This window comes from Neovison vison, chromosome 11 (assembly GCF_020171115.1).
Source record: "Neovison vison isolate M4711 chromosome 11, ASM_NN_V1, whole genome shotgun sequence".
In the NCBI taxonomy this organism is placed as follows: Eukaryota; Metazoa; Chordata; class Mammalia; order Carnivora; family Mustelidae; genus Neogale; species Neogale vison.
Window position 1 is genome coordinate 109,446,182 of NC_058101.1, and position 14,256 is coordinate 109,460,437.

Here is a 14,256-nt window from a genome sequence, read left to right on the forward strand (position 1 = left end):
GTGGACTTTTATACAAAACACAAAAATACAAAACAATGTTATACTCTAATGATTCAGCCTGGTAGTATGTTAGTAGTCTGGCAAACTGTAACAAAGGGTATTAGAAGGACTCTGAGAAATCAATTTAGAGAAAGGTTTAGAATTTAGAAATAAGTAAATAAACACAATTCATTCCAAGGAGTAGTTTTTGTCATCCCCCCCCCCCCCGTAAACAGAAAATGATCTCCCTATTTGCAAAATAAATTTTTAAACATTTTGACTGTCAGTGTACTGAAATGTGATTTTCAAGACAAGATAAAAATGGGTACAAAATGGGGTGCCTTGGTGGCTAAGTCGGTTAAGCATCTGCCTTTGGTCCTGGGATAGAGCCCCATGTTAAGCTCCCTGCTCAGCAGGCAGCCTGCTTCTCCCTACCCCTCTGTTGCTCCCCCTGCTTGTGCTCTCTCATTCTCTGTCAAATAAATAAGTATAATCTTTTAAAAAAAAAAGGGGGGGTATGAAATGCTGAAACATAAAAACCCCTCAGAACTGCGAATACATCAATGTAAAATCAGGATTATATGTACACTAGAGATGCAATACAATTTCCATTTAAAGTCAGTTATAACAAGCACGGAAATTAATGAATGGAGCTCTAAAACCAATCTCTCTTTGCCTTTTACTTGCCATTTATCTTTATGGTTATATAATTCTGAAAGCTAAAAACAAGTCCTTTTCAACTAAGGCACACTATCATACCAAAAATGTACCTTGCAAAAACATTTCTTTTACCTTGTGCATCTATTAACATTCTTAATGTTCCCAGAAGTTTGAATTGAACTGGAGGCATTTCAGACTTAAGGAATTTCAAAACTGCCTCTGTGACTCCAGCCGATAACATCTTAGCTTTATTTACAACTAGAGAGAGAGAGAGAAATAGAGACTATGGTTAGAAAGGTGCTAACATTCTTGACTATAGTCATTCAATTCAATACATATTTATTGTCTTACTATTTTTAAGGCCCCATATTACATTTTTCTATTTAAAAGCAGTCTTTTTACTTTAAGAATAGGACCGGGGGTGGGACTATTATTCTATTTGTCTATAGGAGCACAACATACGAAATAGTATGTACTGGCTTTTAAAACCTACCCTCAAAACACTTAAAAATTTATAAAGGAAATCTGAGACCGTGCTCTTATTTACAAAACAGCGTAATTCCTCAACTTTAGTAAATGTTTCTTTTTACTTCTGTCCTTGACCCAACTGTGTTAATACAGATGTTCTAGACAATATTAATAAATAATATTGATCTGTTATATGAAACAAGTTGATTTCTTATGGATTGTATCTTCATACAGTCAAATGATCTAATCAGATCATACAGTCAAATGATTTCCTAATCAGAAATTTATTTTTAGGAAGCAGAATAATAGCTTAGGCTATTTTTAAGGATTATGTCTGCTTATAGACATGTCACGATAGGTACACAAATCACATAAAATAAATACCTCCTTAAACAATAGGATCTTACCTCATACACAGTTGCCTACCATTCTTAAGACCTACCTGGAATGGCAAGATTCCTGAGGGCACTTAATGCTGCATGCTGTACAGTTACATTTCCATCTTCTACATGTCTGTCCAGTAAATCCATAAGTTTTTCTACAATTCCATTGTCAACCATGTGGATACAGTTTCCATCTGAATGAAACAAAAAGACTTATTTCTTTCTTCTTTACAATCAATTTAATTAATTAATTAAATTAAATATTTTATAGTAGTGATGCCTATCCATTATCTACAATAGGGAAAATGGAGCTACAAGAAAATAAAATGAATTCCAATTGCTTCTCCTATCAAATTCATAGAGTTTTGTTCTTTTCTGAGTAAGAAGTCATGACAAGAAAAATCTCTAGCATACAGCCTGATAATATATTAGAAGATGAGTAAGTAGAAATCATATGCTTAAAATGTCTACCAGTAGTTTTCACTTATAGTCAACTGTGCATGAGTTCTGCCAATGTTACTGTACAACAATATACAGAATTCAGTCACAGGTGATGTTTAAATTATTTTTCAATGTCTGAATTTTTGAAACATGTATAAAGCAGAGAGAATATTATAATGAATCACTGTTTATTCCACGTTTAGCTGCAAGTTACCCATATTTTACTACTATTAATTATTAATTACATCATAAGAACTGAATGATCATCCTCAAAATTAAAATGGAATATGACATTCATTATACAGTTACACAGCTAAAAGTGGAATAAAATCAAACTAAAAATAAAAAGTAAGCCCATATTTCCTAGTCACAGTCTAAGAATGAGTTTCTAGACTAAATAGCAGGAGTTCCAGACTTCAGAAATGAAAATGAAGATCTAGTTCCTTGGAGATGCTATTAAACCAGATTCTACCCTAAACCAGAGGATTACTGACACTTAAGTTTTAGAGGCACAAAAGTATAAATTAAGGCACGATAACCCTACAAAGAATACTCAGATTATTAAATCAACCACCAGGCAAGAGAGCATATCCTCTCAGATAAGATGCATATTAGAATGAAACCCAAATTTAATGGTCTTTGAAGTGCAGAGAACCCAAAGAAGGATTTCATGATCACTGTTCATGATCTTGAAACTACCAGAACTTAGTTAAATTGCACAAAAAACGTAATTTGTTAGAAAAATCGCTAAGTAGGGGAGGCCTGGCTGGTTCAGTCAGTAGAGCATGAGAATCTTGATCTCGGGGTAGGGAGTTCAAGCCCCATGCTGGGAAGCAAAGGTTACTTAAAAAAAAAGAAAAGAGAAGAAAAGAAAAAAGTATTTCATCTCTCTAAAAATTAAGGTAGTGGTACACCATATATACTTCTGAACTGTTCCAGTTTTACTACATGAAATGGCAAAGCAAAAATTAAAAAAAAAAAAAATATATATATATATATATATAGAGAGAGAGAGAGAGAGAGAACATCCAGTTTAAAAAGGACAAAACAACATGCTTACCATTTCTGGCAAAATTTGCAATTGCCAATGCTCCAGCAAGCTGTAGCTGGTGGTTATTTGATGGAATCCAGGACAATACCCTTTGAAACACATTACCTTTTCCTCCTTCAAATAATTTCTGCATGGATTCATCTGGAGGTAAAAGAAACAAACAGATAAGAGGAAAAGAATTAAGAATAACAAATCCATATTCCTATATGACCATCCTACTGGATAACTACAGACTTCACAAATGATAATTCACAGAAGGAAAAGTAATGCTCTTTTTATAATAAGCTTTTAGTAGAGATTGGAAAAAGAGTTGAGGATTTTTCTAGTTTAAGTTCCAAATAAACTCCTAACTTTCAGCCTTTTTGGTGCCACAGCTCTCCTATGACAGCTCTCTAAGATAACGAAGATAACAAAGACTTCTTTTTCCCATGTTCTTTATCTCTAGTTCTCTCCATGATGCATTTAAGGTTCATCAACAGGACTGTATGAGGCAGGAAAATGAGAAAATGCCTAATGTATATAGTGTTCATGAAAGAGACAATACATTTTTATAAATATGACAATCATGTTCTTCAACTGTCTTAAATTATAACTCACCTCCAAGAAGTAGTAAAACCATTAGATCTGAAGCAGTTTTGAGCTCAGCAATATCATCCTCTTTGTCACTGTCCACTTTCTGCTGAACAATCTCTAGTAGACATTCTACCAGGCCTGCTTCAACCAGCTGTAGCTTAATAGCATCTAAAGAATATGTGAGCAAAATAACCAAAACTTGAGATGAAATAAGTTGTTATAAGCAATACATTATAAAGAATTATAATAAAGAAAATGCATGATTTAGATAACACACTTTCAAAGATTTAAGTTTCAAAACAAAGTACACCTTATATCCTTCTATTTCATTTTTTTTAAAAGATTTTATTTATTTATTTGACAGAGAGAGATCACAAGTAGGCAGAGAGGCAGGCAGAGAGAGAGAGAGGAGGAAGCAGGCTCCCTGCTGAGCAGAGAGCCCGATGCAGGACTCGGTCCCAGGACCCTGAGATCATGACCTGAGCCGAAGGCAGCGGCTTAACCCACTGAGCCACCCAGGCGCCCCTATTTCATTTTTTTTTTTTTTTTTTACAATGTCTGGCAGCACCTAAACAACTGATTCTCAACTCTGAAGGAAAGTAATAGCATTCCACTGTTAAATAGATATCTATTTTAGATATTATGCATCTATTCTAGATATCATGCTCATGTTTAAAATACTATACAACACCCACACCATTTAAAATAAAACACATACACCTGTTATACAGAGTTAAAGTATTATCCACTAACGGCATTTGAATAGAAAATTACTGAAAGGTAAAGAGCTATTAGTAAATTTCAAACTATACCTAAGTATATTTGGATTCATATTTGTATAAATGTGATTTTTTCCAAGGCAGTTAATAAATCTACAACTTTCTGAATTCCAAAACCCATGTTTTTTAAAAGGGCTTCAGATTTTCAGTAATTTAAAGTTTTCCTGAGTAATGGATACATGGTGGTTCATTATACTATATTTTCTTTACATCAGCATGGGTTTTAAATTTTCCATATTAAAAGATGAAAAAAAAACTTTTGAACTTTCTGATGGATAACTAGCAATGTGAAGGTATTTAACAGCAAAATTTACATCCTGATCATACTGTTAGAAATTCTCTTCAGAGCAAGCCCTACTCATATCAGATCGTTTGCAGCCCTCATAACTTACATATTTTTTATTACAGAGCTTATTTCATTGCAGATTTTATATTCTATCCATATCTGTCTCCCCCATTACAGTATGTACTATACCTCTTTCATTTTGTATTTTAACCTAAACTCGTTTACCTAAATGCTTTGGGTCTTTTTTATAGCACTTAAGATAAATGTAGACAATTACTGAAAGACCTTAGAAACATTTGCTCTATAGAATAATTAAAGTCTTGTTTTTCAGTTGGATTTTATTTTAGTCATTGGTTTCCCTAAGCTGTATATGTACACATCTATAGCAATGGCAGCTTTAGGTTGTTATTTGGGAGAAACAAAGACCTTTTTATAATTGACGTTTTCTTTAAAGATTTTTTTTTTTTTTTTAATTTATTTGAGAGAGAGAGAGTGTGAGAGAGAGCATGAGCGAGGAGAAGGTCAGAGAGCGAAGCAGACTCCCCATGGAGCTGGGAGCCTGATGTGGGACTCGATCCCGGGACTCCAGGATCACGCCCTGAGCCGAAGGCAGTCGTCCAACCAACTGCGCCACCCAGGCGTCCCTAATTGACGTTTTCTTTTAGTCAATTTTAAGATATAAAAATTTAGGTTCCCCCCACTCCCAACACTAGGACCACTGATACTCTTTAGAATATTATCTCAGAATACACAGAATATTCAACCCGGAATTTTTTTTTTTTTTTTTTAAAGGTACACTTGCACTGTGCCATGCTGAAAGTAGGGCGTTTCCTTGGTTACAGAATGCTAGGGCTAGAAATGTGTGGTGAATAGAATTGAAAGTCATGAGAAAAAGCCTTAAAATTCTAAAAACCCTGAATTATACAAATCCCAATTTTATTCTTTGCATACAAGGAAAACTAAAGATGAACCAAAGATGAACACTAAGGATAGTCCAGAAATAAGCTTTCAAAGGTATCATTCAATTCACTGCACAATTATAAAACAGAAGTGAAGGTGGTAAAGGAGGAAACAGATATAAGAAAAACCCTGTTATTTTGACATATTGCAAGAAAGGTTACAGGTAATTCTCTGGTATAAAACTGACTGAAGGTCACAATAAAAATTTCATTTGGCCAAACCACCAAATGAGATGAGAAACAAGTTTTATTCTTTGTTCTTTAATAAGATCTAAAGCATTTAGAAAATTTAAAATGTGTTAAGATTAAAGTTTACAGCTCTCTCACAGTTTGACTGTAATCACGTATATATGTGGGAGGCTTTAAGTAGCCTTACTAAGGAGGATCAGCAAAGCAGTCTGCCAAAGCAGATAGCTCAGCACACATTTATCAGCACAATTCTGCCCAAGGACATCTATTTTTATAGCCACCATTTGCATATATAGGTAAGTATACATACAGGTGTATCATATATATAAATACATAAACACCTATGTACTTACATATATTTTAAAATCTTTTCTAAATGGTGAAAAAAAATGCCACAAAAGGAATAAAGTACATAATATACATATTAGTTTAATCAATTACTATGAAGCAAATAACCATGTAACTTCCACCAAGATCAAGAAATTCATTGCCAGCATCCCTGGGAGCCCCTCTGTTCATTCCCATTTCCCATCATGTATTACTTACTCCCTCCATTCCTCTCAAATCACTACCTTGATTTTTATGGTAAACACACTCATAATTTTCCTTACTATTTCACTAAATAAATAAGCATTCCTGAAAACTACAGTTAAATTTTACCTTTTCTGAATTATTATATAAATGGAAACTTACAATACATGTTTTTAGTGTTGGCTTTTTTTTTTTTTAAGATTTTATTTATTTGACAGAGAGAGAGAGAGAACACAAGTAGGCAGAGCAGTAGGCAGAGGGAGAGGGAGAAGCAGGCTCTCCACTGAGCAGGGATCCCAATGCAGGGCTCAATCCCAGGACCCTGGGATCATGATCAGAGCTGAAGGCCCCTGCTCAACTGACTGAGCCACCCAGGTGTACTGTAGTGTTGGCTTTTTTCTTTCAATGTTTTTAAGATTCATCTAACTACTGTTAAAATTGTCTTCATTTCTTTTCCTAAGTATAATTTTTTCCATTATATGAGTCTACCATTCATTATTCTGCTGTTAATGGATAGGAGTTGTTTCTAATTTTTCCTTTGTTATAGATAAAGCTAAGAACATTTCTGTAGTGGTTCTGGTGAACATGTACATGGTTTCTGGCTATATTCTAAGAGCAAAATTGCTCAATCACACAGAATACAATCTTTTTTTTTTTTTTTAAGATTTTATTTATTTATTTGACAGAGAGAGATCACAAGCAGGCAGAGAGGCAGGCAGAGAGAGAGAGGAGGAAGCAGGCTCCCTGCTGAGCAGAGAGCCCGATGTGGGACTTGATCCCAGGACCCTGAGATCATGACCTGAGCCGAAGGCAGCAGCTTAACCCACTGAGCCACCCAGGCGCCCCCAGAATACAATCTTGAACTTGTTTTCCAAATTGTACCAATTTACACACCCACCAGCACTTACTGAGTTCCCACCACTCCACACCCTCATCAACATTATTAGACTTTCCAATGGGTATGTAGTGTTCCATTCTGCATCCCCATTACTAATGAGCTAAGCATATTTTCATGTGTTTATTAGCCATTTGGACTTTATCTTTTGTCAAATGCCTATTTAAATCTTTTATGTTTTCCCACTGGCTTTCTACATTTTTCTTAATGATCTGTGGGAGTTTTTATAAGTTGTACACATTCTATTGATTATGTGTGTTGTAGGTATCTTCTCACACACTGTGGTGCTTTTCACTCGTAATGGTGCTTTTGGTGTCTTTGATTTTCATTAGAAGTTTTAGCCAAATTTATCAATCTTTTCCTTTATAGCCAGAGATTTCTGTGGCCTAAGAAAATTCTTTATAACTCCAAGGCCATAACAATATTCTTCTATCTTACATTTTTAAGGTATGTTTTCTGGTTTTTACTTTCCCATTCAGGTAATTATCTACCTAAACTTTTTAAATACAGTATGAAATATGGGTGTACATAGTGTCTTCATTTGTATTTTTTTCCCATATTCCCAGCACTGTTCATTGAAAAGACTGTTCTTTCTGTACTGTTTTGCACTGACAACTTGTTCTTTTCTCCTAATAAAATAAGTACTTATTAATGCATCCATCTGTTTTTAGGTATCCTGGTCTTCTCATCCATCCTTGTACCAATACCACATTGTCTTTTAATTACTACAGTTTCATCAGAATAAAGTTTTCTTTTCTTGACAAATCTTATTAGTGATTTACCAGTCTTTATTTAGTCTCTCAGAATCAACCTTGGTAATTATATGCTTATGTTGCATTATGTATTTTCTATTTTATTAATCTCAGCTCTTTAGATTTCCTTGCCTCTAAGTATGGCTTTATCACCTATATCACGTAAGATTTAAGATACAGTACTGTTTTCATTATTAGAAAATTTTCTAATTTCCAGAGTGCCTTGGTGGCTTATTTGGTTGAGCATGTGACTCTTGGTTTCAGCGCAGGTCATGATTTTTGGGTCGTGAGATCATGCCCTGAGATCAAACTTGAGATTCTTTCCTTCCTTCCACTTGTGCATGCGCTTGTGCATATATATACTCTCTCTCTCAAATGAAAATCTTCAAAAAAGAAATATTTCCAATTTCTGTCATAATTCTCCTTTGACCTTCGAGGTACTGGAAATATATTTTTAAATATCTAAATATAAAGGGATTTCCTAGTTATCTTTTTATTAGACAATTCACTAAAGTAAGAACACATACTCCATAAAGTTGCAACCCTTTGAAATTGGTTAAAACTTTCTTCTTTTTTTATTAGCTTTTAAAAATTCAATTAAACATATAGCATATCATTAGTTTCAGAGGTAAAGTTCAATAATTCACCAGTTGCATATGACACCCAGTGCTCATTACGTTACATTAGCATCCTCAATGTCCATCACCTAGTTACCCCATCCCCCCACCAGCAACCCTGTTTGTTTCCTATAGTTAAGTCTCTTATGGTTTGTCTCCCTCTCTGATTTCAACTTATTTTATTTTTCCTTCCTTTCCCCTAAGTTTATCTCTTGTTTCTTAAATTCCATATATGAGTGAAACCAAATAAGTGAACCATATATAAGTGAAACCATATTTACCTTTCTCTGATTGATTTATTTCACTCAGCCTAATACCACATCAATGTAAAACTTTTTCATGACTATACGTGTATTATATATTTCATGTGTACTTGAAAAGAAAGGGCCCTGTTGCTGAGTGCAGTATTCCACAATATGTCTGTTAAATCAATTTTCTTAATCATGTGGTTAATCTTTTCTATAATCTTTTTGTTGTTTTTTTATCTGCTTGTTGTATCAATTACTAAAAAAGAGGTATTAAAAACTCCCATGATATTTATGGACTTGTCTATTTCTCTCCATAATTCTGAGTATTTCTGCTTCCTATATTTTGAGGTAACGTATACTTACAGCTCCCAGGTGAATCAGAACTGTTATCACCCTACCTCTATTAAGTCTTTTAATTTTAAGTTTTTTTTAATCTGATATTAAATATAACTATCTCAGCCTTCTTAAAGTTTGAATGGTTTATTTACTTATGAAGATATATTTATTTTAGAGAGAGAGTACGTGCCCATGGAAGTAGAAGCAGGGAAAGGAAGGGAGTAAAGGAGATCAGAGGGAGAGAAGGAGACTCCCCACTGAGCATGGAGCCTGATGTGGGGCTCATCCCAGAACACAAGATCATGACCTGACCCAAAATTAAGAACCAGATGCTCAACTGACAGCCACCCACGCTCTCCTGAGTGATTTTTATTTTTTTAAATACTTTTATTCTCAACCTTTTAAATCTCCTTATATTTAACAAGTTTTGTTTTAAAAAGCATAATTGATTTTTAAAAATTCAATTGACAATTGGTCTCTTAATTGAAGGATTTAGGTCAAATGCATTTAATATAATTACTGAAAAATTAGGTCTTAAACCTAGTATATTTTGTATGCCCTATTTGTACCCCCTGTTCCATGTTCCTTTTTCTCTCCTCTCTTCTGTTATTTTGAAGGTGTGCTTAAAAAAAACCTTCCATAAATCTTTCCATTAGTTTGGCAGTTATACATTGTTTTCAAAAATTATTTTAGTAATCACCTTAAAAGTTGGTGAAACTTCTCAGTTTTTACTCTGAAAATATCTTTAAATTTTGCCTTTAGTGTTTTTTTTTTAAATTTTTAATTTATTTATTTGACAGAGAGAGAAATAGAGAGAGCACAAATGAGGGGCAGGGGCGGGCAGTAGGCAAAGGGAGAGGGAGAAGCAGGCTCCCTGCAGGGAGCCTCAACTAGGGGCTCGATCGATTCTAGGACCCTGGGATCATGATCTGAGCTGAAGGCAGACGCTTAAGTAACTGAGCCACCCAGGCGCCCTTGCCTTTAGTTTTGAAGGATGTTTTCATGGGATTTAGAATTCTAGGTTGGCACTTTTTCCCCCGCATGTGGAAGATGTTTCATCGTCATCTGGATTTCATTGTTGCGCTGAAAGATAAGCAATCAGCCAAACTGTCACCCTTTTTAAGATGATCTGTTTTTTTCCTGGCTGTTTTTAAGATTTTTGTCATTAGTTTCCGGATACTATATCGATATATAGATTTCTTTTCATCAGGTTTTGATTCCTTTGGGTTTTTGAATATTTGTTATCTTACATTAATGATTTCTGCCAAATTCTGTCAAAATTTTAAAAAATATTGCCTCTGCTTCCCTCACCACTTTTTGGAACCCCCAAAAAATATATGTGAGAGCCTCTTGCTGTACCCTTTGTATTTCTTATTCTCTTTTTGTGTATATTGATTATTTTTTCTCTCCTTATACTTCATTCTGGATTTTCTTCCCATCTGTCTTCCAGTTCACTGGTTCTCTAAGATGACTATATTTAATCTAAATCCATCTATTAGGTTCTTATTTTGGATTATATTTTTTTCAATTCAGGAATTTCCAATTGTTTTTCAAATCTGCTATGTCACTTTTTATAGTTTCTAGTTTCCTTCTAAACTTTTCGAGGTTCCTTTGAGCTCTCTGAATATAGTAAGCACACCTATGTTGAGTCAATGTCTAATAATTCCAGTATTTGGAGATTTGCTGTTGTTGCCTGTTCTTTGTGCTGGTTCTTGCTTACACTATCTTACACCACCTCATTCCATTATCATCCTTACTGATTATGTGCTAGACACTGTTATTTGAAAAATTATTTATATGGGATGCTATGTTTACTCTGGTTCACTCTTATTCCTATGGTGTATCCCTTTAGATTTTTTACCAAAAATGGGAATAGTTTACCAGTGTCCACACTGTCCTTTTGCCTTACAAGGCTTCATAAGTGAAGTTCAGCCCTTAGGTGCCTTTTCCAGATAGGCATAAAAATGTGTAAGCCACAGAATCATGTTTTTGCCAAGACTTTATAATAAAAGAAACTTGGAAAGTAGTTTTGGCAAATGGAGATATAGTTACAGAGTAGATAAGTAGCTGAAGTTATAGATACCCCAATAAAACATCACGTCATTAATAAAGCAAAGAAGACTTTTGAGTTAAATAGCTGGCAACTAAGTAATATTAGGAAAAATGGAAAAAGCATATATGATAAAAAAAAAATCCAGAGATGCGTTTATTTTCTCACCATTTTCTGCCAATGGAGCAAGAACTTCAAAAATCATTTCCCTTTTATCATGTTCTATTTGTTTCTTGAAGAGTTTTACCAGCTCTTCAGCAATGTTCGTACTGGCAAACTGTTCTTTACTTGACTCTGCAAAACAGGAGAGGTAATCTTAGAGTCAACACACAAAATTAAACGCAGAAGTTGTTTTTTATTACTTTCAATTCATGCTCATTTTGTACCATTACTGATAAATACAAATACTCCTCAAGTACAGGAACTATCAGATACATCTTACATACTCCTGAAAAGAAAAATGGCTTTAAAGAAAGCATTTCAACCCAGTTTTATTCAAGTCTATAAAAAAATGTTCACTAGCATAATGTATAGGTAACCATAGCAACAATTAAATTACTAAGTTATAAATTCATAGTTTCAAGGCTTTTAGTCAAAGAAGAAAAACTGCTCATAACAGACTGCATTTTACATGACTGAAGTAAAGATGACTTATCATTATTACATTTAGATCATTAAAATGGTATGTTCTCTTGTGCTGGTCCTGACATGCCTACTATTAAAGGTCAATTCTTCACATGTACTTGGGGTCTCATTCTCTCCTACCTGTTTAGCATTTCTGATCTCTCCTCACTCCAGAGACCCACCATCAGCATTTAAATATGCTCTAATATTTCTCACAGAAAAAAGCAATCTTAAAAATAGCTTTCTCGGGGCACCTGGGTGGTTCTGTTGGTTGAGACTCCAAGTCTTGGTTTTGGCTCCAGTCATGATCTCATGGTTGTGGGACTGAGCGCCCTCCCCACTGCCCCCGCCCTGAAACGAGATCCGTGCTCAGCAGGGTGACTGCCTTTAGATTCTCTCCTTCTTCCCCTCCTCCCACTCACACATGTATGTTCTCTCAAATAACCTTTAAAAAAAAGAAAAACAACCATCTTCTACTTTACTTTTCTTCAACTACCATCCAATCTCTGTTCAGTTTCACAAACTAGTTTCTTGATAGCAACTACATATACTGTCTCTACTTTCTGAACTCACATTTGCTTTTAAACCCACTTCAAACTAATTTTGGCCCACCTGCTCCTTCTCTTCTATCAAACCTCTATAAATTCCAGTTCCTTGGGACTTGATCCTTTTTTTTCTTATCTTTTTGGTCCTCTCATCCCAGACAATCTAATTCTCTTCCACAGCAACAAAACAGTACCTGTATATTGATACTTATACAATCCTATCTCTAGCCCTCTTTTATACTTCAGGCTACTCATTTAACTGGCCACCTGACATCTCCATGTGAATATCCCCCTCTAGTATCTAGAGTCAATGTCTAAAATTAGGACTTTTGGTACTACCTGAAATCTGTATTTCTTCCAGAATTCCTTTACTTCCTTTAGTTGTTAAATGAACAGTTCATCTATCCATCTACATGGGCAGAAACTTAGCAGTCATTGCTCACTTGTTCTCATTCAACTTTACCTCCAGTGAATTACCAAACTCTACCAATCTGCCTCCAAAAACACAAATGGAATCCATTCCATTTCTCTCCATTATCTTCTTAATTTCTTTTGCTGCCTCAGAAGTCCTAAAAATTTATCCAGAATTTTCAGAGAATTCTGACCAAATCCAATCTAGATTTATTACTCTCTGTTTGGGGGCACAGGTGATATCCTAGAATTTTTTTTTATCATTATCTTAATAGATACTTTCTTTTCCTTCCAGTATTAGATACTCTATTATCTATATCCTTTTGCCTTCATTTGTTTCAATTTGGTATAAGCATCCTCCAGCAGCTTCCAAATACACTTCTTATAATACTACATATAGGAGACAAATATTTTAAAATCCTGACTGTCTGAAAATGCTTTATCCCACCTAGAGTTTGTGCCTCTAATTTAAATTAGTCTCTCACCTCATTCCATTATTTTCTCATACTAGCAATTATCACAATTTATAATTATATGATTGTTTATAAATTTGTTTAAAATTTTTCCATCTCACCCACTAAGCCATAAGCTCCTTGAGGGCAAGGACGATGTGTATTAGCTACAAATTATTTTTTGTTCCTTTGGGATTTTTTTTTTCATTTGCTTAGTTTTCTATGTACTTGGTTATTTTTTTTTCATTTGCTTAGTTTTCTATGTACTTATCATTAATTCAGCTCCAAACTCCAAACTGTTGATCGACTGATCTTCTCTTAAGAAGCTCACTTTAGATAATCATTCAATTTCATCTCCTCCAAGAATTACCCCAACCCCAAGTCTAGCAGCCTCTGATTTGTTCCAATCTGGACTAGGTGCTCTTTGAAAACAGGCCATTTGGGGCCCTCGAGTCACTATCCTAATAGGAATTCTTCTTTTCCTGTTGGATCTCTTGTCTCCTGATTGCTATGTAGTCTTCTTTCTTAATTTAAACTCCTTGCTTTGGTGGAACACATCTCACAGTGGCTTCCAGAGGAAAGGTATGTAGGATAGTAATTTTCTGAAATGCTCATGTGTGCTAATGTCTTTATTATAACTTCACACTTGTTTGACAGTTTGGGTATAGAATTCCACATTGGAAATCATTTTCTCTCCAATTTTTTAAAGGCAATACTTTATCTTCTTCTGGTTGCCAGTGTTTTGAGACATCTAATGTCTACATATTCATAGTCTTCTGTATGCAACTTTTTGTCCTCAAATTTCTAAGATGTTCTTTGTCCCATTTTAAAATTTCCAACAGGGGGCGCATGGGTGGCTCAGTGGGTTAAAGCCTCTGCCTTCAGCTCAGGTCATGATCCCAGGATCCTGGGATAGAGCATGGGGCTCTCTGCTCAGCAGGGAGCCTGCTTCCTCCTCTCTCTCTGCCTGCCTCTCTGCCTACTGTGATCTTTGTCAAATAAATAAATAAAAATCTTTTAAAAAAAA

General features: G+C 34.8%; 1 protein-coding gene across 4 annotated transcripts in view; it reads right to left on the reverse strand.

Annotated features, from left to right (window-relative positions):
* Positions 1–14,256, reverse strand: part of RAP1GDS1 (Rap1 GTPase-GDP dissociation stimulator 1) — a 156,035-nt gene that overhangs the window by 19,474 nt on the left and 122,305 nt on the right. For all 4 annotated transcript variants that reach the window (XM_044224440.1, XM_044224441.1, XM_044224439.1 and 1 more), the window contains 5 exons: positions 11,366–11,491; positions 3,580–3,723; positions 2,992–3,123; positions 1,550–1,684; positions 772–897 (listed from right to left, as the gene is read on the reverse strand). In XM_044224440.1, coding sequence (XP_044080375.1) covers positions 772–897; positions 1,550–1,684; positions 2,992–3,123; positions 3,580–3,723; positions 11,366–11,491 — 663 coding nt within the window. The remainder of the gene's footprint in view (positions 1–771; positions 898–1,549; positions 1,685–2,991; positions 3,124–3,579; positions 3,724–11,365; positions 11,492–14,256) is intronic.